Raw genomic sequence first — 25,755 nt, 5'->3', positions numbered from 1 at the left:
GAGAAGAGTCCAGGAAAACCTGGGATACACAGAGAAACCCTGTCTTGAAAAAAAAAGTATGTGTAAACTAGGCATGGTGGTGCACTCTTTTAATCCCAGCACTTGGGAAGCAGAGGCAGGACCTGTAGGAGAGTGTTTACACACTCTGGGCAGCTGCCTGCCTGTGTATGCACTTGTGCGTGAGTGTGTGATGTGCAAAGGCATGGCTTGAGGAAGCTCTGCGGCACTTGACTCCCTCTTTCACCTGGCCTTAGCATGGAGGTGGGGGTGTGTGTGGAGGCTTACCGCCAGGAGGAGGAGACCCAGCGAAGGCACATCAACAGCGCCTTCATGACCTTTGTGGTCCTGGACAAGGATGCCCAGCCTCAGAAGTTGCCCTGGATTCGTCCTCAGCCTGGGGTAAGTGCCTTATCCCTGAGTTTCCTCATAACAGCCCATCCCCAGCTCTTCAGTGAGGCACAACCAGGTCTAAGTGTCCTGGTGTCACCCGGGGATTCCCCCGTGAAGCTGGGCACCGGCTCTCCCTGCCAGAGCTGGCACATACCGTGGGAGCTGATGATGTTGGAGGTTCATGGACTTAAACAGCTCATAGGATTGCAGAGGCCCCTGGCTTGGGTGCAGTAGGCTGATAGGGCCTTGCCCCTGCTGCACTCTTGCACGAACATCTCAGAGGGTTTCAGTCCTTATCTGTGTAATTGGCGGGCCTACAACTTCTGCCTTCTGAGTTGTGGCTATGGGGAACCAACTGGCTGCATAGCCTTGGAGCCCTTGAGTGGTGGCGGTCAGCATTCTGGGGACAGGGCTGAGGGCGCATGGATGACTGGGTTCTGTGTCTGGGAAGACACCCTCCTGGCTGGCTGGGGCCAGTTGCTGTCTTTGTGGTTTCTAGTGGGGATGAGGTTGAAGAGGAGTGGGGAAGAGGCGGGCTCTGAAGCTGGCCTCCTGAGTTCTGACCTTGGCTCTACTCTATACTCCTATGACCTCGGGGAGACACTCAACCCTCTGAACCTCAGTTGCTTCCTGTGTAAACTGGGAACCTCAGGTCCTAGGCCCAGGAACGTGCGATAGAAAGCCCGTATGGTTTCAAGCAGAACCCTTGGGAGGGCCTAGTTCCCAGCAGTGCCCAGTGAATGTGGCCTTGAGTCCTATTCCTTTAATCCTTTCATACTACATTGGGGAAAACTGAGGCCCACAAAAGGCCAGTGTAACCAGCATCACTCCATGGGGGACTAAGCTGCAGCTTGGGGGCCCTGGAGCTTTCTCAGTAAGAATGTTTTGACACTTGCTGCCCTAACAAGATCTAAGCTTCTTTATGGGACTGGAGGGTCCTCTGGCCCCAGGATGGCAGAGCTATGGGCCAAATGGTCATCCCCATCTGTGCCACACAACCTGTGCCTGCTTCCTTTCTAGGAGGGCGAACGGCGGTACCGGGAGGCCAGTGCCAGGAGGAAGATCCGCCTGGACAGGTGAGTGGGGCTGGGCGGTGCTGCGAACATGCTTCAGGGCTGGGCTTGATGTGCTGGCCCCAGGACATTTAAGCTTCTTCAGGGATCCTCTTGGTCTCAGTGCTGGCTTGTCTTCCCCATCTCCCCTATGCTGCCTTTTTAAAGATTATTAATTATTATGTATACAGTGCTCTGCCTGCATGTACACCTGCAGGCCAGAAGAGGGCATCAGATCACATCATAGATGGTTGTGAGCCGCCATGTGGTTGCTGGGAATTGAACTCATGACCTCTGGACGAGCAGTCAGTGCTCTTAACCGCTGAGCCATCTCTCCAGCCCCCTCCCCATCTCCTCTTTTAAATTGTATTTTACTTTCAGATAGGATCTTGTACTGTAGCCCAGTAGCCTAGGCTGGGCTGGAACTCTAGTAGTTCAGGCTGGTCTTGAACTCTTGTGAATCCTCCTGCCTTTGTCTTCTGGGCTAGCCCTTTGCCTCTGTGTACCTTTGCTTCCATGTTGTCACACAGCATCCTGAAGCTCTTCTAGACACAGGGACACCGAGGACAGAGAGGCAGATCTTTTGTCCTCAGGACACACAGTTGAGTGATATCTGCTGTTGGTCCTGGCTTGGTCTGGGTGATCGTAACTCTTGTTTTTATCCTATTGGCTCTGAGGCCTGTTTGCTAAAGAGGTCAAATCTCAGGACTTGGGAGGATGCGGTAGAGGATGGCCACTGATTCAAGGCTAACCTGGGCTACATAGTGAGACCCGTCTCAACCAAAACAAATCAGCTAAAATGAAAAACCCAGGAAGGTCTGGAATGCAGACCCAGTGGCTCAAGACATGTCTGAGTCCGCTGTAAAGCACCTTAAAAACTGTAGAGCGCTGTAGATGGTATCCCTGCTCACACAGTTAATAAAGAAAGTCTACATTTACAGGACATTTGCCATCTGCTAAGTGCTGTGGTCCTTGCAAAGCCCCTGAGAGGGAGAGATGACAAGGACTCCGTGCCAAAGAGAACACTGAGGCGTGGGCACAGGGGAGCCTGAATTTGTCCCCTTTTCCTTGCCAGCCCCCTGTGAACTAGCGTCCCAGCTGAACTCATGTATTCTCAGCTGCTCTGGTCTCGGTGTCCGTGTCCCCAGTCTCCCTGCCCGGCAGAGTGCCGGTGCCCCCCGGGCTCAGCACCGGCCTGGCACAAAGTAGTCAGCAATGGTGTCCACTTGCCAAGTGGACTCTGAGAGACCCAAGTTGTCCTCTCTTCTCTCAGGAAGTACCTTGTGTGCTGTAAGCAGTCGGAAATGGCCCTGTCTGTCCCCTGGGACCCTAGCAACCAGGTAAAGTCCATTGTCTCAAAGCCCATGGGGCCCTTTGCCTTTCCTTTGACCCCCTGGGCAGTTTTGGAGGAACATGCACAGGTCCAGGGCTACGGGAAGCCCTCTGCCCTGCTCCATGGTTGCTGTTCACACACACTTGTGCGTGTCCCTTGCTTTGCAAGAAGGAGTAGAGGCTTTGGTTATGGCTGCTCAGGGCTGTGTGGAGGGCTCGAGGGAGCCTGAACCCCCTTTCCCAAAGTCGGGTTCCTTTCCTCTATCATCACAGCCCCCTGCGGGAACCCTTGGGGCAGGAGAAGCTAGCATCTGTGTGCTCTTCCCAGGTGTACCTGAGCTATTACAATGTGTCCTCTCTGAAGACGCTTATGGCCAAGGACAACTGGGTGCTATCCATGGAGACCGGTGAAGTAAGTGACCCGCCACCACCTTACAAGTGGCCTGGTGGCAAGCATCGAAGGGGGCGTCTTGAAAACAATCCAGCAAGGTCATGATGCCACCAAGTTCTAGCAACATGGCTGTCTCCAAGGGCCCTGAGTGAAGTCTCTGGTCCTTTCATGCTGCCTGCCACCTTTTACTTACCCATGAGCCCCCACTGCTTTGCACAGCCCCTTTCCTCCTTACTCTGGCTCCTTGAGCAGCAGGTCACTGCAGGGGTTGGACAGGGGGCAGTGTGAACCCTGTCTCGTTTGCCTGTCCCTTAGACAGGTCACTTCCTTACTTGTCACATTAGGGAGTTGGATGAGGCCAAGCTCTGGAGAACTGCTGCCTCAGTTACTGCTTTTTTTTTTCTTCTTCTTCTTTTTAAAAAATTATTTACTTTTATGTATGTAAGTGTTTCGCCTGCATGCATGTCTGTCTGTGTACAACATGCATGTCTAGTGCCCAGGGAAGGCAGAAGAGGGTGTCAGGTCCCCTGGAACTCGAGTTATTGACATCTATAAGCTGCCATGTGGGCTCTGGGAATTGAACCCAGGTCTTCTGGAAGAGATGTCAGTGCTCTTGACCTCTGAACCATCTCTCCAGCCCCGATTACTGCTTATTTATTTATTTATTTATTTATTTATTTATTTATTTGGTTTTTGTGTGATAGCCCCGGCTGTCCTGAAACTCTCTTTGTAGACCAGGCTGGCCTCAAACTCACAGACATCCACCTGCCTCTGACTACTGCTTCTCTCAGAGGCGCTTTCTGTCGGTCTGTTTACACTGAACTCTGTAAGAAGTCCATTTTCATGGGGTCTTGATTTAGGTCTCAGAGACAGTCATTTCTTCAGTCAGATAGCAAGTCAGTGGCAGCGCTGGCTCCCAACAGACATCCTCTGTCAGCAGCATAGTCCTGTAGTGCAGGAAGGAGACCACCCTCTGTGCTGTGCAGGTCTGCCTCTACACCCTGGAGGAGGACTTCCTGTCCATTCACTTGGAGATGGTGGTGCAGGTGGATGCCGCCCAGGTCTTTCAGCTGCTCTCCGACCTGCGCAGGAGGCCTGAATGGGACAAGCATTACCGGTGAGGGGCCAGTGCCAATTGTAAAGTGGGTTGATTGCTTGCTGATGCTAAGCATCCCCCATGATGCTTTTGCTCCACTGGCCTTCAGCAGGGGTGGGTCTGGCTATAGGGTATATGTGTCTGTGTTAGGTGGTAGTCAAAGTCGTGGGTATGTCAAGGAGGACCTAAGGAAGGGACTGAACTTGGCACCGGATGTGGAAACCTGAGTTTAAGGCCTATATCTGTTCTAAATAGCTATGTGACGCTGGGAGGTGGAGGCACGCATCTTTAATCCCAGCACTCAGGAGGCAGAGACAGGTGGACCTCTGAGTTCGAGGCCAGCCTGGTCTACAGAGTGAGTTCCAGGACAGCCAAGGCTACACAGAGAAACCTTGTCTTGAAAAACAAACAAACAACAACAGAATAGCTATGTGACATTGGTCAGGTCATTTCTTTTCTGGGCCTCCATTGTCCCTCTTCTTTAAAAAACCATCTATTTTATGAGTATGGGTGTTTTGCCTGCATGTTTGTCTGTATACCACACATGTATCAGGTGCCTATGGATGCCAGAAGAAAGCATTAGCTTCTCTGGGGCTGGAGTTACAGATGGTTCTGAGCTACCATGTGGATGCTGGGAATTGAACCCAGGCCATATAAAAAAAAACAACCCGTGCTCTTAACCTGTAAGCAGTCTCTCCAGCCATCCCAACTCTTAAGATGGGCATTGGGATAAACAGCTGGTGTTCTTAGCCACTGAGCCATCTCCCCAGCCCCTACACTTTTTTTCTTTTCTGTTTTGGTTTTTTGAGACAGAGTTTCTCTGTGTAGCCTTGACTGTTCTGGACTCGCTTTGTAGACCAGGCTGGCCTCGAACTCACAGTGATCCGCCTGCCTCTGCCTCCCAAGTGCTGGGATTAAAGGTGTGCGCCACCACCACCCAGCTATCTTTTTTTTTTTTTTATGCATTGGTGTTTTGCCTGCATGGATGTCAGTGTGAGGGTGTCGGATCCCTTGAAACTGGAGTTACAGTTGTGAGCTGCCATTTGGGTGCTGGGAATTGAACCTGGGTCCTTTGGAAGAGCAGATAGTGTTCTTAACTAGCTGAGCCATCCTCTCTAGCCCCCAAACCTCTACATTATTTAAAATTGTATGTGTGTGTGCATGTGTGCATGCGTGTGTGTGTGTGTGTGTGTGCGCGCGCGCGCGCGCGCGCGGGTGTGTATGTGTGTGTAGGTCCTAGGGATTGAATTCAGCAGACTTGGTGGCAAAGCACCTTACCCACTGAACCAACTGTAGGGCTGGGAAAGTTACTGCTTAAAGTGGTGTTTGCTCAGCATCCTTGAAGTCATCCTTTCTTTTGCCGGAGCTGTGGCTCAGCCGTAACCTGCGTTGCAAGTGCTTCTCTAGATGGACTTGGGAACCCAGCAAGCTGCCCGTCACCAGTTGGCTTTCCACGTGCAGCTTGCTCCTTCTTTCCCAGTCTGTCCTCAGCAGAGCGCTCATAGCCGTTCACACACCCCGGTGTCCTGCCTGAGCTTCCTTTGCAGCCTTGGCTGTGCCGTGCTGGTAAGATAGCTCAGTAGATAAAACACTTGCACACAAGCCTGGGAACTTGAATTTTAACCCCCACAAGCCATGTAAAGCTGGACATGTTCTTGGTGTCCGCAACCCTGGTGCTCTTTCCGAGAGATAGGATAGAGACCCTCTAGGGCTGGTGAGCCTGGCACACACAGAGGAGAATAGTAAGGATCAATATCTGAGGTTGCTGATGTCCACAGTGCGCCATTATGTGAATACCGGCATGTGTGTGTGTGTGTCCCGAGGGCATACACACACACACACACACACACACACACACACACACACACACTCTCAGAGCAAGAGTTCAAGTGAGTGGCAAGAAGGAAAAATGGAGAGAAATTGTTTTAATACGCTGTGCGTGGGTAACCTGGACCCGCTGGTGATGTAGTCTAGGAAGCTGAGCGGTGGTTGGTGGTGGGTGGTAGCTGGGCAGAGGAGCCTGAAAAGATGGGCGAATATGGACCAGATCAGACTTCACTGAGGGTGAGTGACCTAAGGAAGGAGACCTCAGCACACTCCCCTAGCCTGGTACAGCCAGCTGCTGTGTTCAGCAGAGGGGAAGAGGGGGGAGGGGAAGGGGAAGGGGAAGGGGTCCCTTGTGTGTCTGTGGGCACCAATGTCAAATGGGTGAGGGGCCTGGGCTTGTGTTACACCTTTGCAACACCCCAGCCCTGTTTCCTCATGCGCTCTGCGGCCCCTCATGAGCTCGTGCCTATGTGGAGCTTCAGTGTTCCTGTGTCTATGTGTGTTGCTGGGACTAGAGTTATAGACATCTATAAGATGTCATGTGGGTTCTGGAAAGAGAAGCCAGGGCTGTGGTAAAATACGCTGACAAAAGCAACTTACAGGAGAATGGGCTTATTCTGGCTCACAGTTCAAGGTGCTGTATCCCTGCCCAGGGGATGGTGTTACCCACAATTGAGATGGCTCTTTTCTACACCAACCAATGCAATCAAGAGACTCTCCCACAGGCATGTCTAGAGGCCCACCTCCCAGATGATTCTAGACTGTCAAGTTGACAATGAACTATCAGTTTGCGTGTGTACATGTCTGTGTGCCTGTGTGTTTGTATGTGTCCATATGCTCATATGTGTATATCTGTGTATCTGCTCTGGTGTACTCGACTTTGTGCTTGGTATGTGTATGTGTGTGTGTGCGCGCGCGCGCGTGCGCGCCCACGTGTGTGCGAGTGCATGAATCCTAGAGGGCCTCCACCCTTCCTCTGGCTCTGCTGAGCTGCTCAGAGGTGAGGAGGAACCCATCCCAGGGCTGCTCATAAGGTTGCAACCTCAGAACCGTGGCAGAGCTGTTTGTCCATCAAGAGCTGCTGTAGCTCCCGGGGGTCCTGACTTCAGCCTCTCCACAGGAGTGTGGAGCTCGTGCAGCAAGTAGATGAGGATGATGCCATCTACCACGTCATCAGCCCTGCCCTGAGTGGTAATACCAAGCCCCAAGACTTTGTGATCCTGGCCTCGAGGCGGAAGCCTTGTGACAATGGGTGAGTGCCTGCTTCCTGAGGGGCGCAGTAGGAGTGGGGTGGGGGTTTGTCTTCCTCTCCTGGGAAGAGCTGCTACACGGAGTCAGAGCTCTGCTGCCCACTGGTGGTTGGACCCAGAACCCACCAGCTGTTTCTAGGCAGCCAGTAGGGGCTCACCGTGACAGCAGGGGCATATGCTGCTCCTGAAAGCAAGGCTGTCTGTGGCATCTGTGACTGTGGCTACTGTACTTGAAGCCGCAGCTGGGGCACCTTTCACATGGCTATCGCTTGGCCTCTGCCCTTTGGGCACTTGTGAGTATTACCTGCAACAGGTATAGCCAGGATAGACTGCATCTTTTTCTGGAGACAAGGACCAGATGACTGAAAACCCCACGGCACCCAGGTCCATGGGGACACATGGGGCCTGAACCTGATGCTGTTAACACAGATGCCCCCCTGTCTACAGCTGACCCTGAGCAAGGTATCAGGCTCTGAGAGACAGGGCAGGGTCCCTACCTCCACCTGTGGTGGTCTCTGACTTTTCACTCTGACCCTCTTCCAGGGACCCCTATGTCATTGCACTGAGGTCAGTCACATTGCCCACACACCAGGAGACACCAGAATATCAGCGTGGGGAAACCCCTTGTTCAGGCTTCTGTTTGTGGCGTGAAGGGGACCAGTTGACTAAGGTAAGGCCTGTTGTCACCTCTTCCCTTCCACCTATAGGTAAAGTGAACTCTATGCTATTGGGCTGGGACCTTTCCAGACCCTGGCTCCCTGTGGCCTCCCAGCTTCCCCAGCCTGAGCATCAGAGACTGAAAAGAAGTCTCCGTTGAGATTTAGTCACTGTGGTGTGTGAGCTGTTCCTGCCGGGACTCGGAAAAAGCTCTGGACACAGACAACAGAAAACCCAGCTCTGATCTAAAATTCTGTCTCATCATTTATTTACCGTGTCTCCCTTCTTGTCTGGGAGAGCTTTATGTGGCTCTGAGGGCCTATAAAGCTCAGCAGCATAGTCAGTGGTAATTGAAAATGTAGGGAGGGAGTGGGGTGGGAATGTTGTAGCCCCCAGCCCCACTACAATCCACTCCCCGCTTGCAGTTTCCCTTGTAGCCCTAGCTTGGCTCTGAGCCTTGCCCAGGTGCCGATACGACCAGCGTTGCTAAGGACCTATGCTAAGGATACAATCCAAGGCTTGTGTCTACCACTTTTCTGTGACCCCAGCGCCTTGATATAAAGTGGATTTAGTTATGGGCTTTGGAGACTCAATCTCTGTCCTCTGGGACTTTCTGGCCAGCAGGGAGGAGCACAGTGGTCTTATGGTGTGCTGTGATAGGGCAGTCAGGGTTGAAGTCCTCTTGAGTGGCCATGGAACCTGTCAAAGGAGGCCATGCCTGTCAGTTGGGTTTCTCTAACTGATCTCCAAGACCCCAGGTGGTACCTGTTGCCTCCCTAGAATGCAAGCAAGGCTGACTCCTCCTCCTCCTCCAGCCCAGAAGTCTCTGAGCTTCTCCCCATTATGCCTCCTTTAAACTTGTCTTCCTGCCCTACAGGTTTCTTACTACAACCAGGCCACCCCTGGCTTTCTCAACTATGTGACCAGCAATGTGGCTGGCCTGTCCTCGGAGTTCTACAACACTTTCAAGTCGTGTGAGCGTTTCCTGTTGGAAAACCGGAATGACTTGGCCCCCAGCCTCCAGACTCTCTAGGCACCACCCCTCCCTGCCCCAGGTCTTACACAGTGCGTGGAACAAAGCAGAGGCCTTTTATTCATCCTGACCCCCCCGCAGGGAAGCCCTCCACGTTAGATGGTCCAGTCCTACTGGGTGTTCACTCCTGCTCACATCTGCCAGCAAGTCTTCCCGGTACTCCTGGGGTACCCTGTAATAGACTCGGGTCCTGTCCATGGCCCTGGCCACCCACAATCCAGCCCACATATCTGCATAGCCGTTCCCAGCAATGCTGAGGTGCACTGTGACCGTGGCTCGAGGGGAAGCTGCCAATAGCCTGGCCACAGATGTGGCTGGACTCCGGCCCAGCGGCCTAGCCTGCAGCTGGAAGGACACAGGTTGCCGTAGTCCCTGGCACAGTTCCAACATATCTGTGACCATCTGCTCTTGATATCCACTGCCCAACACCTCTTCAGGCCAGCCAGGTGCCAGAGTCACATGGGGGAACACTTCAGCCACAGCCGTGAGCAGCTCTCTGCCAGTCACATGGCCAGGGACCACAAAACTACCATGTGAGACTGTGGCCCCCACCCACACAGGCCAAGGCAGATGGCCGAGGGTGGAAAGGTGTGCTAACATAGCCAGGGTTGGCCGGAGAGCTGCAGGTTCTACTATGTTCACATGGATGCCCCAGCGCTTGGGGTGAGCTACCAGCTGCAGCAGACATGACTCCAATGTCAGAACAGGACCACCTGGGGTGTGCAGGATGGGCACGGGGCTCCCAGCTTCAGATTCCCGGAGGCCAACATCTAGCAGGATCATGCCTTCTTTGTCTGGAAGAGACAACAGTGTTTGGAGCCCCTGTCATCACGGGAGACTCAGTTCTTGGCCTTCCAAGTGACTTGGAACTGGGCCACCACCCATTCCTCTTGTCATAGAGTGTGGCTGAGGCCTCAAGGCTGCTCGTCTATGACCAGGAATTCCTGCTCTTGGTGTTATTCCTCCCACTTTGTATCTAGCATGCGGCTTACCATGTTGCCATGGTAACAGAGAACCAAGTTACCTACCCAAGCAAATGACAGACCTGTGGGTTAGCCGGGAGCTTTAAGGGCTGCCGGCAGACTCACCGGGGACAGTAATGGCTGCTGTCCTCCCACTGCCATGTACTTCTAGAACCAGCCACTCTACTTGTAGTCCATCACCCTTGGGCTGCTGGAGAAGAGGGACCAGGCTGCCACCAGTGTAGTAGGTTCGCTTCCGGGTGGTGTTCACTGTGGGACCCAAAATTGCCAAGGTGATGGAACCACTCTCCACAAATCCCCTCATGTACGCACCGGCTTTCCTGCATCCTAAGCCTTGTAGCTGTCAGGTCCCACCTGGGCATATTCAAAGGCCTTGTCTCATGGTTGACAATCAACCAACAGTTTACTGGGCCCGAAAGCAAAGGGAGCTGGAGCTGGTGGATCCCATAGCTCGTCTCCTCCCCTTCTGGGACATGGCACCCTCGACAGGAGTGGAATCGGATGTGATCTCTCGGGATGGCTTAAGTGTAGGTGCTCTTAGACTCGGTCAAGGGCACAAGCAGTTTGCATAGTGGCATCTGGCTCATGAGGGCTGTACCCTGAGACACGAGTGCCATCATAGATGAGCGGTGCTGTGGAAGCAGGGGTGTGGTGCGTGCGTGCGTGCGTGCGTGCGTGCGTGCGTGCGTGTGTCGGCTAGGTTTTGATCAAACTGCACTCCTACAGATTCCTTGTAGTTTTGGACTTCCATTTCCTTCTCTACCAACCAGGCTCCTGCTCTGTGGATAGGCAAAGCTTGGATAACACAATATCCCAGGCGCAGAAGACAGAATGGTTTCTGTCTCCTGCTTCACCCAGAAAATTCCCCCTCTAGACCTCCCTTTCTCTGCTCCCGCGCCCAACCCAAGGCCGCCCTGAGCGGAGCACAGCTCACACCTCCCCTTCCCAGGCCCTCTTCTTACAGGCCAGCTGCTTGAACTGCGACAAGACAGGCTCAAAGAGGTCATAGTAGATTTGGTGAGTGGCACTGTTGTCCCGGAGGAAGAGGAGATCTTCTACCGACACAGGGTCTGAGGTGCCCTGCCATAGTGTCAGACTATACCTGGGACCAGAGAGCTGACTCAGTGCCTAGCTGGGCCCATAAAGACCCTCGGCTCTACTCTTAGGCTCAGAACTGAACGGCAGCTGAGCCTAGGAGTGGAACATCTGTCCTTCAACTTCCCATCATCCTCTGCTCTTGAGCACTAGGGGATGATGGGACATAGGAGTTCAGAGGGCAGGGGCATGCGCACCTCACTTTTGAGTTACCAACCAATGGAAGCAGAGACTAGCCTGTCAGCACAGGAGTACAAGACAGAGGCAGAGCCCTGTGGGAGGTGGTTAGGCCAGTGAGGCAGGGACAAGATGGTCATTAGGACCCCTCCATGTTCATCTTGGGTCAGAGCCCAGGATAGGTTTGGAACTCGTAGAGAGGGGCCTCACCTCTCAGATTGGCTCAGAAGCCAGCTGAAGTGGGGCCAGGCAGCCCGCGCCATGAAAGCCCGCACCGGGAAGGTGATCCTCTGTGGCAGTGCGCCCACCAGCTCCTGCATCGCTTCCACCATGGCTTGGGTGTAGGTGCTGTTTGGCAACTGAGGCACATAAAGAGTGGTAAAGCCCGGAGAAATGGTGACTTCTGGATACTTCTCCTGGACAAGCGCCAGGAACCTGCAGAGAAGAGAGAGATCCATCCTTCGAGCCTACCCTGGTCCCTTCCTGTGGTCTCTTGCCACAGGGATAGGGAACAGCCAGACCGGTTAAATCTGTGCTTGGAGGTCGGCAACAGAGCCCCAAAGAACAACAGTGGTTTGCATATGCACCCGCTGATACCATCACCCTGTGTGGTCAGGAAGGCCTGGGCTCTGGTCCCCATGTGGACCTAAGTGAGTGACCTGTATGCTGCCAGCTGGTTTCCGAGTCTCCAAAGTTTCAGATTTCTAAGGTTTTGTTTTGTTTTGTTTTTTTGTTTTCATATGAGCAGAGCACGGAGGGGAGGCACGTCTATAGTCTCAGCACTTGGGAGGTCGGAGGCAGGAAGATCAGGACTTCCTTCATCCCCAGCCACATAGCAAGTGCAGGGCTAGCCTAGGCTACATGAAACTGTCTTAAAGGAATAAATCAAGAACAATTATTCGAATTTTGTTCTGATGCAAATTTTAATGGGAAAGTGTGTCACCTGCTGCCCAGCCCCCACATACATAAATCAGTACCCAGAGGAGAGAAGCCTCATTTGTCTTGGGCCCTAGCCTACATTTTTAAAAAGTTGTTTTCTTCACATATATCTCATTTTGAGAGTCATAGTAAATATTGGCTGGGCAGGTGCCTGTAGAGCGCAAAGCTTCGGGAGGGACAGTCCTGTGGGAACTTTCGCTCTGTGTTTTGTAGACTTAGGCCACTTAACCTTTCAAAGATAGTTTCTATACTTACAAGATGAGCATGACCTAGTTGCTACCTCACTCTCTGAAGAGTTAGCTGTATCCTGCGAGTAAAACGCTTGAGACTGTGCCTGGGGCACACAATAAACACTCAACAGCACGTTTCTGTCATTGCGAATGTTCACATCTGCAAAATGGGGAGGAAAGCCAGGCGTGGTGGCTCACGCCTTTAATCCCAGCACTCAGACATAGAGGCAGGCGGATTGATGTGAGTTTGGGGCCAGCCTGGTCTACAAAGCAAGTCCAGGACAGCCAAGGCTACACAGAGAAACCCTGCCTTGAAAAAAACCAAAAAAAAAAAAAAAGGGGGGGGGGAGATACTTCTAGCCTGCCAGGGCTGGGTTTTCTAGAGAGCTATCTCTCTATAACTTTCTAGCAGGCCAAGTCCTGTGCATGCCACTGGGGACACAGAGGATGGCACAGTGGTGACAAACATGCAAGTCAGCAGAAACAGTCCAACTGAGTCAGGCCTGAGGTGACCAGGGGACGTTCTTCAGGGACCTAGGGATGCTAGGGATCCTTCTGGAGGTAGCAAGAGCTGGGGGAAAGACTCACTAGAGAAAAGAGGAAAACTGAGCATGCCAGGTACAGCAGAGATGGAGACAGGAGCATCGGGAGTTCAAAGCCAGCCTGAGCTACACGCAGAGTTCAAGGCTGATCGAGGCTACGAGAACTTGTCTTATCCTTTCTCCCATAAAAAAGGTAAACAAAACAAAACCCACCACCACCACCACCAAAGACCCCAAGGTATAGCAGCCCATAACTGTAAGCGAGGTACCAGGAGGCAAAGGCAAAAGGATTCCCACAAGCATGAGGCCAGCAAGAACTACATAGACTGTGTCTTAAAAACACATAAAGGATGCTTAAGAACATTGGCTGCTCTTCCAGAGGACCTGGGTTCAATTCCCAGTACCCCCAGCTCACATCTGTGGCAGCTCACAGCTCTTTGTAACTCTTCTTTCAAGGATCCAACACCCTTGCACAGATACATAAAAACAGGCAAAAACACCAATGCACACAATCATTAAACACAACCTGAGTCCAAGGCCCACGTGTGAAAAGAGAAAACCAACTCTTGAGAGTTGATCTCTGACTTTCACACAATCACTGCGGTACACAGCCATAAACACACAAAACAAATGAAAAGGCTCAGAGAGGAGGTCTCAGGGTGGGACTAGCAAGTGCAACAAAGGTCCCCTCAAGGTCCCCTTTCACGCCCAGTGCTGACAGAAGAGGGCTGAAGCCGGCTGGGCCGAGGGCGAACACTTACTGTGTAGCGTTGATCTCAACTGAGATGGGCACATTGGGGCCCCTCAGGATGTCAGCATTGATCCACACAGGCCTGCGGATCCTGCCAGCCTCGGTCAGCCGCCGAAGAAGGTCCAGGGAGGGGCCCACAGCCTTGAGGCTCTTGAAGTCCAGTTTGATGCCTGCAGGAAAGGGGCAAAGGCTAGGAATGGAAGGCGACTTGCCGGGTAGGAAGAGCTGGGAAGAGAGAGTCTTGGGACAGACTGTGAAGATGGAGCCAGATGGTGGTGGGGTGCCTTGAGGGAGGCAGGGAGAGCCGACGCTGAGAAGAAGGGCCCCTCTCTTCATCCCAGGTGGGCAGATGCAAAGGCAGCTGAAGGCCTGGACTGCCACAGGGAGTGCCACAGATGGATGTCTGAGCAGAGAGGTTGGCTAGATAGAAAAAAGACCCAGTGTGACTGAATTCCCATCTTAACTGTGGAGACTTCCACGTTAAAGATGTTGAAAGCCAAGCCAGGACAAGGGAGCCGTGGAGGGCGAAAGCAGAGAAGTGAGTGTATGCAGTAGTAAGATGAGGCTGTCTGTGGGGGAGATGAGGTGGCTGAGACTCCACTTACAGCCGGCAGGGGCAGCTGCAGAGTGGACGAGGAGGACGTGGGAGAGGGTGGTGTCAGGGTGAGGCCTAGATCCAGAACAGAAAGCGGAGTCGGAGAGGAGAAGGTTTGGTTCTGAACCCATTGCATCCAGATCTGTCGACCCACGAGGGTCACCTTGACCCTGTTGGGCCCTTTGCGGTTTACACTTTCATGTCCCTGCCTCACCTCACCTGTGGGTTCTGGAGAGAACACATGGGTTATACTTCCTCTCATCCACAGGCCTTAACCTGAGTGATGGAAGTCTGGGAGGCTCAGGGTGGGGCCTGGCTTCACCTCACCCTAGAGGGATCCCTACTTAAGGGCAGAAGTCTGGGGAGCCAGCAGGGCTGGGAGACTCACCCTTCTGAGATGAGGCCAGCACAGCTTCCAGCCACTGCTGCAGGGTGTTGTCACTGTAGACGGCTGGGGGGTGGGCCATAATGGGCACCCCGGTCTCGTTGGCTGTGTTGAACCCTTCTACATTGACGTCTGCTTCCAAGACCATGATGTCGCCTAAAAAAATGTTTATTTGCTATTCACTTTATTTATTTATTGTGTGTCCGCTCATGCACCATAGCTTATGTGTAGCAGTCAGAAGACAACTTGGCTGGAGTCACCAGGCTTGCTAACAAGTGGCTTGACCTGGGAGCTGTAGGCCTCTCAACCAGCACTTTTTTTTTTTTTATTAAATAAAATGAATCTCTGCTCTGGCTGGTCTGGAATCCTTGTTATGTAGGACCAGACTGGCCTCAAATTCACAGAAATCTGCCTGTCTCTGTTGCCTGAGTGCTAGGATTACAAGTGAGCACCACCATGCTTGACCCTTTCTGATTTATTATATTTCATATTCTATTATTGATTATTCCTCTGAACAATTTGAGTCAGGCCCATACAGGACCACCTGAGAGCCTCTAGTGTCAGCTTATGGTGGTTTTGGCTCATGCTCCCGGGCAAGGCTACCCTTCTGGCAGTGTTCTCACCAGCAACTAGGGTGGCATTTTTATCTGCTAACTTCAGGCATTTAGTCAGGCCAGCCCTTGAGTTTTTAGTTTAAATGGAGCTCCAACCTTTGGCACCTGCTTTGACGTGTACAAACATCAGCATGCAACTGTCAGATTGTAGGTTTTGATCTCAGGGTTGAGGTGGAGCCGAGATCCTCATCTCTCGGATGCTCCTCAGGCCACTCGTCCATCCCGGGGTCTTAGCTGGAACCATCTCTTCCTAAGGGGACGCAGCCCTCCTGAGCCCTCCCTCCATGATGGTGGGGCTGGCCGAAAGCTGAAGTGCTTTACAGAAGACTAGGGAATGAAGGTGAGCAAAAGGGTGAGTGCCGGTGTGCTGAGCTGCACCTGTAACCCCAGCATTGGAGATGAGGCACATCCTGCTAGAAGTTTGAGACCAGTCTGGGCTACATAGTAAATTCAAGGTCAGCCTGGACCAAATACTGAGATCCTGCCTAAAAAAAATACACACAGCAAATTCAAGACCAAGCTGCCTGAGTCAGGTGTGATGGCGCATGCCTTTAATCCCAGCAGAGGCAGGCAGATCTCTGAGTTTGAAGCTAACCTGGTCTACAAAGTGAGTCTAGGACAGCCAAGGCTACACAGTGAAACCCTGTCTCAGAAAACCAAACCAAGCCAAACCAAACCAAAACCAAAACAAACAAACATAAAGACCAACCTGTCTGGGCCCAGGAAAGTAAGCCAGTTCATCTGTGTCTGAAAAGTTTAAAAATGGATTTTATGTGTTTAAGTCACTTCCCACCTGTATGCTCGTGAGCCACCTGTGGACCTCATGCCAGGGGAAGACACAAGAGAGCATCTGATCCCTGGAACTGGAGTTACAGATAGTCCTGAGCTGCCATGTGGGTGCTGGGAAGTGAACCCAAGGCCTCCACAAAAGCAGCAAGTGTTTTCCAGCACAGAACCTTCTCTCCAGCCCTTGTGCCTGAGAATTTTATCAGAGTGCTTACCTGGTACATAAGGCTTTGGGATTAACCTCCAACTGTCCCAAATAAAATAATCTCAAGCCAGGCGAGGTTTATGACTGTCATCCTAGCTGGGACCCTGCCACTGATGGAAGTTGTGCTCTCCCCCTGACTGGCCTCCTGGAGGCGGCTGCTTGCATGCCACGCCTCCCTGGAAAGCCCTTTCCTGTAATACTGAATGTTGTGGTTTTTCCAGAGGCTATGCCTGGGGGCTGACTTGCTTGGGGTAAGGGACCAAGGAAGTGAGAGGGAGCACTGATCCTCAGGAGGGCGCTCTGCAGAGGTCAGGGAGCACGCAGCTGCCAGGCCCTCCACTCCTGTACCATCGAGTCAGGTGAGCATGGTAGCTGCATGTGAAAAAAAGCTGTGTGACACAGGCCAGATTACCTAACCTCTCTGTGCTTGTTTCCTCATTCGTGAGAATTACATAATAACGTATCCCAGGTTAGGCATTCACTAAGTGTTAATTATTATTTACACTCACCTGGAGTAACCCGGGACCATCTGGGGGTACTTCTGCTGCCTCAACAATTACTAATAATGACCTTGTTTGTAATCAAGCAGGCCCCAGTTTGGATGACAAGTGACTCACCACTAGCCCAGGAGGGGAGGTCGCTCATTTGCCTGGAATCACTGCTGCCTTTACTCCATCCCACCCCCAGGGTCTCTTGTAGCCCAGGCTAGTCTAGAATTTGCTCTATAGCCCAGGATGACCCTGAAATCTTACTCATTCTCCCTCAACCTCCCCAGTGCTGGGATTGCAGGTGTGCCCCACCATGCCTGGCTGGAATCATGGCTAGTAAATGCCAAGGTAAAATTTAAGCCTTTTCTGGGCGGTGGTGGCGCATGCCTTTCATCCCAGCACTCGAGAGGCAGAGGCAGGCAGATCGCTGTGAGTTTGAGGCCAGCCTGGTCTACAAAGTGAGTCCAGGACAGCCAAGGCTACACAGAGAAACCCTGTCTCAAAAAAAGTTTGTTTTTTTTTTTTTTTTAAAGCCGTTGGGACTGCCTCTAGGCCTGCTTTCTGCCGGGACACCCAGTCCAATCCATCCTAACTGTGCCAGCTCCCTCAGAGGCCTGCCCCAGGGGCCTGGAAGGAAGGAAACTGGGCCTCTCTGCTTTTGTGTTTCCCCCCCACCCCTCCACCTCACCCTGCCCCACTGGGAACCTGGCTTTTTTTAAAAAGCCATGCTCCTGACATGGTGAGACCCTAATGCCTATTGTGCTAGGCCGGCTTGGTAAAACTAGGTGGCGGGTTCTTTTAGCATCCCCTCCGGCCTTGTCTCCCACTTCTCTCTGGCCTGGTTTCCCTGTCAGGACAGAGGGCTTTTTCTTTTCTGTTAAGGTGGAGGGACGCTCACCCTTCTCCAGTGAGAAATTCTCAGCACTCAGAGATAAAGGAAAAACCCTTTAATTAGCATGCAGCTCTAGCCTCTAGGCATTGCTTAGATAGGACCAGGCCCGGTCAGAAGTACCTCGCAGCCCGTATAGCAATAGGCGCTGCCATCGTCTTGTGTATGTGACCACCAACCATCCATCCCAGGATGGTCTTGTCATGCCTACCCCGAAGGAGATTTTTTTTCCCTCACAGGAAAAACAGGTTCCCCAGAAGCTGAAATATGCAGGCTCCTAGTTAAGACGGTTTCATCTTTAGCCAACGGAATGTGCTGTCTGTGCTCTTTTCTAGAGAAAGAAGAGGGGCTAGCAGGTGTTCAGAAGCCGAGGCCAGGAGTGCAGCGTTAGCCCTGTTGTTTCAGACCAGAGACAGTTTCTCAGTCCTGTGTCACCCAGTGCTTTCTGGGTAAGCTTGAAAGTCATGGTTGAGGCTAACGCTTACTCCTCCCTGCCTATCACCAAGGCCCAGCTGTCAGAGAACAAGCTGAAGCAATGGTGGACTCTCTGGGCCTGGCCTGGCCCCTCCCCGTTTGCCATTCGGGCCTTCAGTCAACCAACTCTTCCCAGGCCACATATCAGGCCTGCCGTGACCTGCCAGAGCAAAAGCCACAGCCTGATGGCCAGGCCTCCTATGCTCCGACCTCTGTACGACCCTGGATGGGACTCCAGGATGCTCATCTGAAACCAGGGGGTTTCTCTTCTTCTCCCTGTCCCATTTCTCTCCGACAAGGTCTTGATATGTAGCCCATGCCAACCTGGAACTAGTTATCCTCCTGCCTCAGCCTCCTGAGGTCTGGGTTATAGGTCAGCAGGTTTTTCTTGAGTGGTGGCTCTCACGGTGAGGTCCTAGACAGCAGTGTGCCCCCGGGAGCTCTCCGGCCACATTCACAGTGTGAATAGGGGCCTGTGCCTTCTGAAGTAAACTCAAGCCAGGGACCATTCCCCTGGTCTTCCACGGCTTCTCAACAGGCTCCAAAAAGGATATTTTTCCATTGACCCAACCCAGAAACTCAGATCACAGACCTTGGGGTGGTGGGGCTGATTTGTGTTGGCCTCACCTCTCTCTGACAGCAGAACCTAGGTCACCTAATTTCTCCCACAAGTGGTACCCATGAGCAGGATGCATAGGTTCCAGGGGACCCCCATGCAGTATGAGGGGGGTATGTACCTGTCACTGACAGGACACTGTGATTGTTTTGCATGGAGACTCTAAAGAGCTGCTCAGGTATCCACAGCCTTTTTCAGAAACACTTGCTGTCAAGTTCACATCTGTGGCTTCTAGAGGTCGAAGGCCTCCTTAGCAGGGACCATCAGCCCCTGCAGGTCAAGGGAGGGTTGTTGTACAGCATAGGATGAGCCTGGACTTAGCACCTGGCCTTAGCCCTCAGCCCTGTTCCCTCAGGGAAGCTGTGGTAGGCATATGAAAATATCCATCACAGAGTTGCCATGACTACGGTGTCAGCTGGTCCCTGATTCCCTGACCCCAAGCAGGATGGCTAGACTTACTGTTCAGGGCGGCCTCCATCTCTTTCTTGCTGTTGGCTGCATGGTACCAGGTGACCAGCAGCCCATCCCGGTGGCTGATTTGGCCTGTGTTCAGCATGTAGTCCAGCATGTCAGCATCAGGACGGCAAATGGCATCTTGCTCACAGCCTGGAACCAATGCCGAGGGGTTGTATCGTCATCTCTTGCTCAGCCCAGGATGCTTAGACATAATTCTACCACCACAAATCTAGCATTCAGTCCAGTAGACAGACAGCAAGGCCCACGGCCCCCGGTGTGGTAAGACAGAGTGAACCTTGCCTGGTTTATATCTCTCTGATCGCAGAAGCTGTGAGGGCAAGGCAGGAAGATGGGTACCAGCCTGAGGCCAGCCACGACTACATAGTAGTTCCAGTTTAGTTGGGCCAGACAGTAAAGATCTTTTTCAAATAATTACATTATATTATATTAGAGGCTGAGGGTGTGGCCTAGTTGGTGGAGCGCTTGCTTGCCTGGGATAGTGAGGCTCTGGACTTAAAATGTAGACACCACATATACTGGCTGTAGTGGCATATACCTGGCATTCCATCATTAAGGTGGAGGCAAGGCAGTCAGAAATTCAAGGTTGCCAGACAGTGCTGGTCCACACCTTTAATCCCAGCACATAGGAGGCAGGCAGATCTCTGTGAGTTCAAGGCCAGACTGGTCTACAAAGAGGAGTTGGGTCTATGCAGGGCATGGGACCTGGTGGGATGCGGGGAGTTGCTTAGAAAAAGCCAGCGGGCTGCAAAGAGCCCACCAGAGACGGAGCCCCTGTAAGAGTCTAGAAGAGAGAGCCCTGAGGTTCTGAGGACAGTGCTGGTGAGGGATAGAGGGGAATTGGGGGGGGGGGGGAAGATGGGAGTTGGGTGGGTGGGAAGCAGAGCCTTAGAATCAGGGTTGGCATAGATTTGAGGCTTAGGCTTGAGGGGGCTGTTCCTGAGTGGCTGGAGGGCCCTTTATCAAGGAGAGATTGCAGGGATCAGCAGGTGTGTAGGAAGAGTGTGAAGGCTGCTCACAGACTCGAAGGACCCGCGAAAAGCACAGGAGGAGGGTCTTGGCTGAAGGTTGAGTCGATCAGGGGAAAGTCAGTGGTACCTTCTGCTAGGGATGGGGCCTTGGTAGGGCTGAAGCATCAAAGAGTTGAATAGAGCTGGGTATGTGGTGGGGTAAGGGATGAGGAACAAGAGGAGTGCGGAATACAGGAAGGAGGGGTTCCTACCTGGTTGGGTGCCCCGATGCAGGGTTAGTCCCAGAACCATCGAAATGGCCAACACCAGTGTCACACTGACACTACCAGCAACGATCCACTTGGCCTGGCTTTGTGAGCACCACCTCTTGCAGGACATTTTGACCCTCGCTGAAGAGAGCTCCCTTCCAGATTCCACAGCTGCAGCTCCTGAGGCTCCCTGCAGCTGAGAATCTCGCAGGAGGCAGGAGCCTGCAGGCAGTCTTTAGCCCTCCGGTCTGGCCACTCCTGCAGCCTGGGTGGAGAGAGCTCAGAAGCCCTGCCCTCTTTCAGCCCTCAGCTCCTTCCCCATGCTGTATCTTACCAGACTCAGCAGAAAATCCTGCCACCCCTCAGATGACCTTCGAGCACTGCAGGAAACAGTGGAGCATTGGGGAGAGCCCTGACCCCTGGTGCAGGAGGCTAGGGTTCTGTGCTAGCTGGTCTGCCATTCCTGGTGGCCTAAGAGCAAGCCAAAGTATCTGTCCAGGCCTTGTTTTGCCTCTATGTGAAAGGAAACAGCTGCACTGGGCCATGTCTTTACTCCCCTCAATCTAGAACTTTCTGCTCAGCTCCAGGGAACCCCTTGGGTCATGTCAGGGTTGGTGACAAGAGCAGATTAGATCTGCCCTAGGGACATGGATTTCCTTTTATCTGAGATGATGGCTGATAGGGCTGGGATGGGAGCTGATAGTCCTGGCCTGTGAACCTGTGGGAGCGCAGGCCACCCCTGGGGCAGCAGTTCCATGGGCAGGGCTAAATTGCCTGCTCAGACAGAGAGGGTTCGAGGAGCAACAGGAGGAAGAGTTAAGGACTGCCCCCATCTCACAGGCCAGGGAACTTCCAGGAGTCAAAGAGGCAGCTGTGAGAGGTGTGCGGGGCAGCTGGGCCTTAGAGGTTAGGGGATAGCAGGGTATAGGTCACAAGGGAGTGGGTAGATAAGGGCTTTTTTTTTTTTTGCATTTGTTAGCAGTGACAACAAATGGAATATAGTTTTTGCTTTTCCGAGAGGTTTATTTCTTATGACAAGACCACTGCCAAACGGTTCCTGTTGCAGAAGACTTTGTCCTGAGTCACATCTGTGCTACATGTAAGAACAGGCCCTACTGTCTCCACTTGGTCTCTCTTGTCCACCCCAAGTGACAATGGAAGGGCACTGTTTTAGGGTTACATCTAATACCGGGTTGAATAAATACCAGTGGAAAAATCCCAAAGCTCAGCTTTAAAAACATTAAAAAGTGCCAGGTGTGGTAGCACGTACCTTTAATCCCAGCACTCTGGGGGCAGAGGCAGGTGTATCTATGTGAGTTCGAGGCCAGCCTGATCTACAAAGTGAGTCCAGGACAGCCAGGGTGATTATACAGAGAAACCATATCCTGAAAAAAAAAAAAGCCAACAGAACAAAACAAACAAACAAACAAAAAATCCAAAACCAAAAGCAAAAAAATTAAAAAAATTTTTTTTTGTTTTTTTGTTTTTGTTTTGTTTTGGTTTGGTTTTTTTGGTGAGCGAGCTGGCTTAATGGGTAAAGGTCTTTGCCAAGAACACTAACAACTTGAATTCAATTTTTAGGACCCATATGGTGGAAAGAGACAGCAGCTTCTGCAAGTCGTCCTCTGACTGCTACACGTATTCCCACTCCCCACAAAGTAAACATAATTTAAAAATGAAAAAATTAAATTCTATTTTGTGTCTATGTACATGTGTCCATGTACATGCATTTGGATGTGTATGCATGAGCCTGTGTGTGCATGTGGGGAGGCCACGGATCAACTTCTGGTGTCTTTCTTCGGGTATCAATTTGATCCCATTGTGAACCCTGAGACTGTGAACTGTAAGAACTTATTACTTGTTTGGTGTGGTGGAAGGGTATTTAGGACAGCATGGATAGAAAGAAGGGGCTTTTAAACTCTGATTTAGCAAGCTTTTTGACTTTCAGCTTTTTGGCCTTTTCCTGCTGGGCTGTCAGCTGAGCTAGTTAGCTTTTTGGGCTTTTTCCTTTGAGATGAGGGCTCAGTAGGAAGGTCAGCTGGGTGCTCTCTCTGCCTCTCTGAGCTAGCAGGTTTTCATCCCAGCATCTGGCTTCTGAGTCTTTTTTGATAAAATCTGAACAATTGGGATTTTTTGTTTTTAAAGCAACAATTTATTGTATATGAATTTTAATTTAGAACATGGCTGCTTTGGTAAGAGATGACATCCAAAGGTCTTCTAGGTCCGTGTGATCCGTCTGGAATACAAACACGCCTTTAATCCAGGAGACAGAGGCAAGCAGCTCTGAGTTCAAGGCCAGCCTGGTATAGAATAAGTTTCAGGTAAAGAAAAGCTTAGGTCCAGGCATGGTGGTACATGCCTTTAATCCTAAACAATGAAGGGAAAGTGAGTTTGTAGAAGGAAGCACCGTGTTTGAAAGTGATGTCTAATGGAGTGGCAGAAAAAGTGATGTCTAAACCAGGTGTGGTGGTGCATGCCTTTAATCCCAGCACTCGGGAGGCAGAGGCAGGTGGATCTCTGTGAGTTCGAGGCCAGCCTGGTCTACAGAGTGAGTACAAGACAGCCAAGGCTACACAGAGAAACCCTGTCTTGAAAAACCAAACAGAAAAAAAAAAAAGAGAGGTTGAATAGGAGAACAAGCCAGACACTGGGAAGACAGACCCAGCTAGAGAATGAGAAGGAGCCAGATTAGAGCAGACTTCTGGAGTTAGTGTAGTTAGAGGCCAAGCAGGGCAGATCAGAGGCTGGGAGAAAAGCCAGAGAGAATCAGTCAGCTGGGAGAGGAGTTTGAGCCAGAAGAGCTGAATTGAACCAGCCAACTAGAGTTCAGAAAGGACAAGTAAGGGTGAGCTTACTAAGGATGCTGGGTGCTAAGGACTCGACCTCAGGTCTTCATGCCTGCACAGCAAGCTCTTTGTTCACTGAGCCACATCCCCAGCCCCACAAAGTGCTTTGTCTATAATCCAGATGCTGGCCCTCTGCGTCCTCATTAAGAATTCACCAGATGGTGCTGGAGAAATGGCTCAGCAGTTAAGAGCACTGACTGCTCTTCCAAAGGACCCAGGTTCAATTCCAAGCACCCACATAGCAGATCACAACTGTCTGTAACTCCAATATCTGACACCCTCACACAGACATACATGTAGACAAAACACCGATGCACATAACATAAAAATAAACACATTATTTTTTAAAAAAATTTGGGGCTGGAGAGATTGCTCAGAGGTCGAGAGCACTGACTGTTCTTCTAAAGGACTCGGGTTCAATTCCCAGGACCCACATGGCAGCTCACAACTGTCTATAACTCCAAGATCTGACACCCTCATACAGACATACATGCAGGCAAAACACCGAGGCACATAAGATAAAAATGAATAAATTAAAAAGGAAAGAATTCATCAGTCATGATACAGCGGGCTAAGTTTTCTGCATGTATATGACGCTGTAGTACAAAGGCTGAAGCAGGAGGAACATGAGTTAGCCTGGGCTACAGAGAGACCCTGTCTCAAAGAACAAAACAAAGCCGGGGCTGGTGGTACATGCCTTGAAACTCAGCACTCAGGAGGCACAGGTAGGGCCAAATCTCTTTAAGTCAGAAGCCAGCCGGGTCCACATAGTAACTCCAGCTCTCCCTCTCCCAGGGCTATATAGTGAGACTCAAAACAAACAAACAAAAACATAAATAAATAAATAAATAAATAAATAAATAATGAATGAATGAATGAGTGGATGAATGAATGCATGGGAGCAGACACCAGCTGGATGGGCAGGTAAAAGCAGGCTCTAGAGTGACCCCTGTATCAGTGGGGAGACCCTGAGGAATTTGTCATCAAAGAAGTCCCCTGGTATAGATATATAGGATATAGGTAGATATGCAGGATATACGTGGCTAGAGGAGTTGGGACACCAGCTAGAGACCTGGCCAATGATCACGGAGACATGAGTTACTTTGAGGAAAAAAAAAATGTTCTTCTGGGCTGTGGTTTAGTGGTAGAGTGCTTGTCTAGGAGGCAGTAAGCTCTGAGATTAGTTCCCAGGCTTGCAAACAAAAAGGGAAGACTTTAAAGAGCTAAGCCTGCTAGTGCGAGCCTGTAAATGGTAGCTACCAGGAAGGCTGAGATGCATGACCACGAGTTCATGGCCTGTGGGCTACAGCGTGAGTTCAAATCCAATCTGGGCAACTTAGACTTTATTTCAAAATGCAAAGTAAAAAGAGGGCTGAGGAGCAGCTCAGAGGCCACACACTTCTCCAAGCAGGCAAATTCCCTCCAGCTGCATCCCTAGAATTACGAAAATAGAAAACCGCCTATTCTGTGGCAAATATGAGCAAGCGTAGCTTGGGATCATGAGTTCGAGTTTCCCCAAATGAAAAAGGCTTCGTGGATTTTTATAATCCCAGGAAAAGCATCACTGTTATTTATAGAACTCAATGGGACTAGGGCAGGGTAGGTAGCAGGGTAGAGGCTGTCTGATGGTATTCAGTGTTAGAGCCTCTGGGGCCCTGATGTGTCAAAGTGACACTTTCTGAGACTTTCATGGAAAAGTCAAGTAGATGTTAGGTCATATATAGGTGGTTGATAGTAAGTGACTGTTAACAGAAAGTAAGAGCCAGGCATGGTGGCCCACACCTTTAATCCCAGCACTCAGGATGCAGAGGCAGGAGGATGGCCACCTCAGTGTTTCTCCCCTCTGCTGTGTCTTAGATAGGGTTCTAGAGCTCACTCTGTAGACCTGGATGGCCTTGAACTCACAGAGGCCTGCCTGGCTCTTCTCCCAAGTGCTGGGATTAAAAAGGCCTGCTCCATTACACCCAGAAGTAAGGGATATGTCTTTTTTTTTTAAATTAATTTATTCTTGTTACATCTCAATGGTTATCCCATCCTTTGTATCCTCCCATTCTTCCCTCCCTCCCATTTTCCCCTTATTCCCCTCCCCTATGACTGTGACTGAGGGGGACTTCCTCCCCCTGTGTATGCTCATAGGGTATCAAGTCTCTTCTTGGTAACCTGCTATCCTTCCACTGAATGCCACCAGGCCTCCCCCTCCAGGGGACGTGGTCAAATATGAGGCACCAGAGTATGTGTGAAAGTCATACCCCACTCTCCACTCAACTGTGGAGAATGTCCTGTCCATTGGCTAGATCTGGGTAGGGGTTTGAAGTTTACGGCCTGTATTGTCCTTGGCTGGTGCCATAGTTTGAGCGGGACACCTGGGCCCAAATCTGCCTATCATAATGTTCTTCTTGTAAGTTTCTAGGACCCTCTG

General features: G+C 51.4%; 2 protein-coding genes across 3 annotated transcripts in view; one reads left to right on the top strand and one right to left on the bottom strand.

Annotated features, from left to right (window-relative positions):
• ACOT11 (acyl-CoA thioesterase 11) overlaps positions 1-9,028 on the top strand; it is a gene marked incomplete at its 3' end in the record, with an annotated part of 53,273 nt that extends 44,245 nt beyond the window's left edge. For both annotated transcript variants that reach the window (XM_084785576.1, XM_084785575.1), the window contains exons 9-16: positions 255-399; positions 1,411-1,466; positions 2,716-2,782; positions 3,103-3,186; positions 4,152-4,282; positions 7,209-7,340; positions 7,882-8,008; positions 8,873-9,028. In XM_084785576.1, the coding sequence (XP_084641702.1) occupies positions 255-399; positions 1,411-1,466; positions 2,716-2,782; positions 3,103-3,186; positions 4,152-4,282; positions 7,209-7,340; positions 7,882-8,008; positions 8,873-9,028 (898 nt within the window). The remainder of the gene's footprint in view (positions 1-254; positions 400-1,410; positions 1,467-2,715; positions 2,783-3,102; positions 3,187-4,151; positions 4,283-7,208; positions 7,341-7,881; positions 8,009-8,872) is intronic.
• Positions 9,029-9,065: 37 nt separating this feature from the next.
• On the bottom strand, positions 9,066-20,735 carry FAM151A (family with sequence similarity 151 member A). The gene is given in 9 exon segments (XM_084785574.1): positions 9,066-9,148; positions 9,151-9,822; positions 10,117-10,260; positions 10,974-11,113; positions 11,494-11,718; positions 13,756-13,915; positions 14,729-14,881; positions 19,257-19,403; positions 20,494-20,735. Coding segments are annotated over 9 exon segments (1,827 nt in total). The 5' UTR covers positions 20,621-20,735; the 3' UTR covers positions 9,066-9,089.
• Positions 20,736-25,755: the final 5,020 nt, after the last annotated feature.

Source organism: Acomys minous (assembly GCF_964271855.1).
Source record: "Acomys minous genome assembly, chromosome: 6".
NCBI lineage: Eukaryota > Metazoa > Chordata > Mammalia > Rodentia > Muridae > Acomys > Acomys minous.
This window is presented reverse-complemented; position numbering and strand designations above follow the sequence as displayed.